The 3,137-nt window shown below is 48.8% G+C and overlaps 1 protein-coding gene across 2 annotated transcripts in view; it reads right to left on the bottom strand.

Moving 5' to 3' along the window:
* Nucleotides 1–1,999, bottom strand: part of PAK6 (p21 (RAC1) activated kinase 6) — a 24,032-nt gene extending 22,033 nt beyond the window's left edge. The window contains exons 1-2 of one of the 2 annotated variants that reach the window (XM_070756694.1): nucleotides 1,638–1,999; nucleotides 569–765 (exon numbers count right to left, since the gene is read on the bottom strand). In XM_070756694.1, the coding sequence (XP_070612795.1) occupies nucleotides 569–586 (18 nt within the window). In that variant the 5' untranslated portion in view covers nucleotides 587–765; nucleotides 1,638–1,999. The remainder of the gene's footprint in view (nucleotides 1–568; nucleotides 766–1,637) is intronic. The other variant, XM_070756701.1, reaches the window with a different exon arrangement.
* Between the last annotated feature and the right edge of the window lie 1,138 nt (nucleotides 2,000–3,137).

Genomic DNA, 3,137 nt, shown 5'->3' with positions numbered 1-3,137 from the left:
TATTGGACCACTAGGAGAGGTGGGAAGCCTCACCCCATTCCTACTTTGATGAGGCCCACCTGAGGGCAGCTGAGTCTCAAATATCATTAGCAATCATCTGTTCCTTAACACCTAAATCAATGGTTGGCCAGTTGAATGTCAAAGGCAAGCAGGCAGATCTTCCCAAAGCTGCAGACCCAAGGCCTAGAGCAGTGATGGTGAACCTTTTTTCCCTTGGGTGCCAAAGCGCGTGGGGGCCTGCTATTGCACATGCATGAATGCTCACACCCATAACTCAATGCCTAGGGAGGGAGGAAACAGCTTCCCCCACCCCCAGAGGCCCTCTGGAAGCTGGAAATAGCCTGTTTCCCAATTTCTAGTGGGCCCAGTAGCTTGTGTTTCACCATCCCCGGAGCCGAGGGAAGGTAAAAACACCCTTCCCCATCCCCCTGGAGGCTCTCTGAAAGCCAAAAACACCGTCCCAGAGCCTCTGTGCGAGCCAGAAATCAGCTGGTCAGTGCACACATGCACACTGGAGCTGAGCTAGGGCAATAGTTCACATGCCAGCAGATATTGCTCTGTGTGCCACCTGTGGCACCCGTTCCATAGGTTCACCATCACTGGCCTAGAGGGACAGTGGGACCACCTGTGGATCTGCAGGTTGCCAACCTTCCTCGATTCTCCTTCAATGCTCATAGTACATTTTGAAGTTCTCACCAGTTTACCGTCTGCTGCTGCCTCTTCAGCGTTCAGTCTCACAGCACTCTACCGTAGGTCCTTAATAGCCTGGCAAACAAGAATACACAGCAGTCAACAAACATTAGTTAAGAATTCCCACAGAGGACAAGGAACTAAACACACCCACACCCACAATTACCTTTCCTAGTAGAGGAAATAAAGAGTTTGCCTTTCCATTATATCACTAGAACAACATTTGCAATCGCTTGGTGTAAACCAGGTTCTTCCACCCCCCTCCCCACAAACCCCACCAATCTAATCATCCCGACAAAGCTTTATTAACACTGTAAATACTGAAACAGGCGTGGTCGGGGATTTCTCCAAACATTCTAAGGTCCTTGCCAGGCAAACGGTAATAATAATAATACCTTGCACATATCCAGCAGACATGTTGCCTACACTCAGCCTGCTTTCTGAAGCATCAGTTTAGGGCCATATTTTAACTCCTTCCGGTCTGCAGTGTTGGTTCCAGCTATATCCCCCCCCCTTTTTTTCCCATTCCATTCCACACCCTGCACAATTTTGACAGTATTCTCAGAGAGAGCCCCCTCCTTTCAAAAGAGATGCCAGGTTGCCTCCTCCCATGTCTGGGTTTTGCTTTTTGTTTTTGCAGCTCCTCTGCCTCCCAAAAGAAAGAGTTGTGAAGCTGGCAGGCTGAGAGAGAGGAGGAGATCCCGGCATCCCCCCCCCCCCCCCCACTAAATAAAGATGCTCAAGGCAGGCAGTTCCAGGGGGGGGGGAGAGAAGGAAGAAAGGATGGCGGGAGCAAATTGCACTCCTGCCATTGAGCAAAGCTGATTGGAGGAACGGGGTTGTTGCTGGGTTACAAGAATGAAGATGGAACGAAGGCCTCCCCCCCCCCGAAAGACAAGCTTTCTCTTCCCACCCAACCCCCAAATAAACCCACAAAAGCTAGGTACCCTGGCAAGTACAGTAGCTCCTTTTCTCCCCGTGAGCCCGTTCAATGTCCGGCTTAGCCATCCATCCACAACGCCAAGGAAGGTGGCTTTTTTTATTGTCTGGGCGTGTTGCGCTTTTTTTTTTTTTTGCAAGCGCAGCTCCGCAGAAAAAGAGTTAAAAATCCTCGGAGACGTTTAGTTGGGAACGGGCAAATCCAGCGCTCGGAAGAAGGGCGCAGGCGGCCTCCCTCAGCAATAATAACCCCACGAGCCCGCTCCAGCTTACCGGCGTCCTTTCAATCAAACAGCCGCCCCCCCCCCCCTTTTTTTTTTTTAAGGAAGCGGGAGTTTGCGCGTGCCGAGCCCGCCGGCCTCTCCGCCCAGCACGAGAGCTCAGGGGAGCGCGGGAAAAAAAGGAAGCGCGGAGGAGGCCGACCTGACAGGTTCGCGCAGAAGCTACGTTCACCTGACGCTGGGATTTTAAAAAAAAATTATTTATTTTTTCCACTTCAGGGCGTAATGCTGAGGCGGATTTACACAGCAACACCCGCCAGGGATTGCGATAGACTGTAGCAAAAAATAATCCGGCGCTGTGGGGCCTTTTAAGCAGCCTGGGGTGGCGCCCCCCCCAACTCCGCCCCGAGTCCACGGAGAGGGGCGGCATATGAAATAAATCAGATAAATAAACAAACAAATAAATAAATAAACTCCGCCCTGAAGCACAAGGCGGCCTTGTGAGGTGGGTTGCGGTGTGTGTGTGTGTGAATCTGAAACTTGCGTTGCAGCGGTGAGCCTATCTCCCCCCTCCAGCCCTGTTCACACGAACTAACCTGCGGAAAGAACCGCGCCTCTTTTCTTTCAGACCTGGCGCCTTCCAGACAAGCGTTGGACTTTCACAAGGCTCTTCGCTCCTGGCCGAAAACAGTCAGCCCCGTGTGGCTCCGGAGGAAGCGAAGTTTAGGCGAGGAAAAGCAGCAAAGCTGAGCTCCGAGCCTCTCTCAAGGCCAGAAGCTCTCGATAACCTTTCACCTAATTGAGAAGCGACTTTTCTTAGTTATGTCTGGCGGGAGCAGTTTGTTCACTTTGTCTAGACAGGCACAGGCATACCAAAGGAGAATGAGTTGTCTGTGGGGATTCTCAATCATCCCGGTCATGGTTGTCCCAAAGGTTGCTTTTTTTTCCTCCCAGATTTTCTTTTATTTTTCTTCACAATCAACATACAGCTTCATTATCTATCTATCTATCTATCTATCTATCTATCTATCTATCTATCTATCTATCTATCTATCTATCTATCAGATTTCTATGCCGCCCTTCTCCAGGACAGCTCACAGTAAACAAATACAAAAACATGAAGAAATCTAATATTAAATACTCTAAAAAACCTTAATATTAAAAATAAACAAATCTCTGTTAAGTTATATTCTAAAATCCTTTAATAAACCAATCACATTCATTCATTCATTTATTTATTTATTTATTTTGTCCAATACATATTACACATTGAAGAGAATAGATATG

This window comes from Erythrolamprus reginae, chromosome 1 (assembly GCF_031021105.1).
Source record: "Erythrolamprus reginae isolate rEryReg1 chromosome 1, rEryReg1.hap1, whole genome shotgun sequence".
NCBI lineage: Eukaryota > Metazoa > Chordata > Lepidosauria > Squamata > Dipsadidae > Erythrolamprus > Erythrolamprus reginae.
The sequence above is the reverse complement of the archived record's forward strand: the minus strand, read 5'-3'. Positions and strand labels throughout refer to the sequence as shown.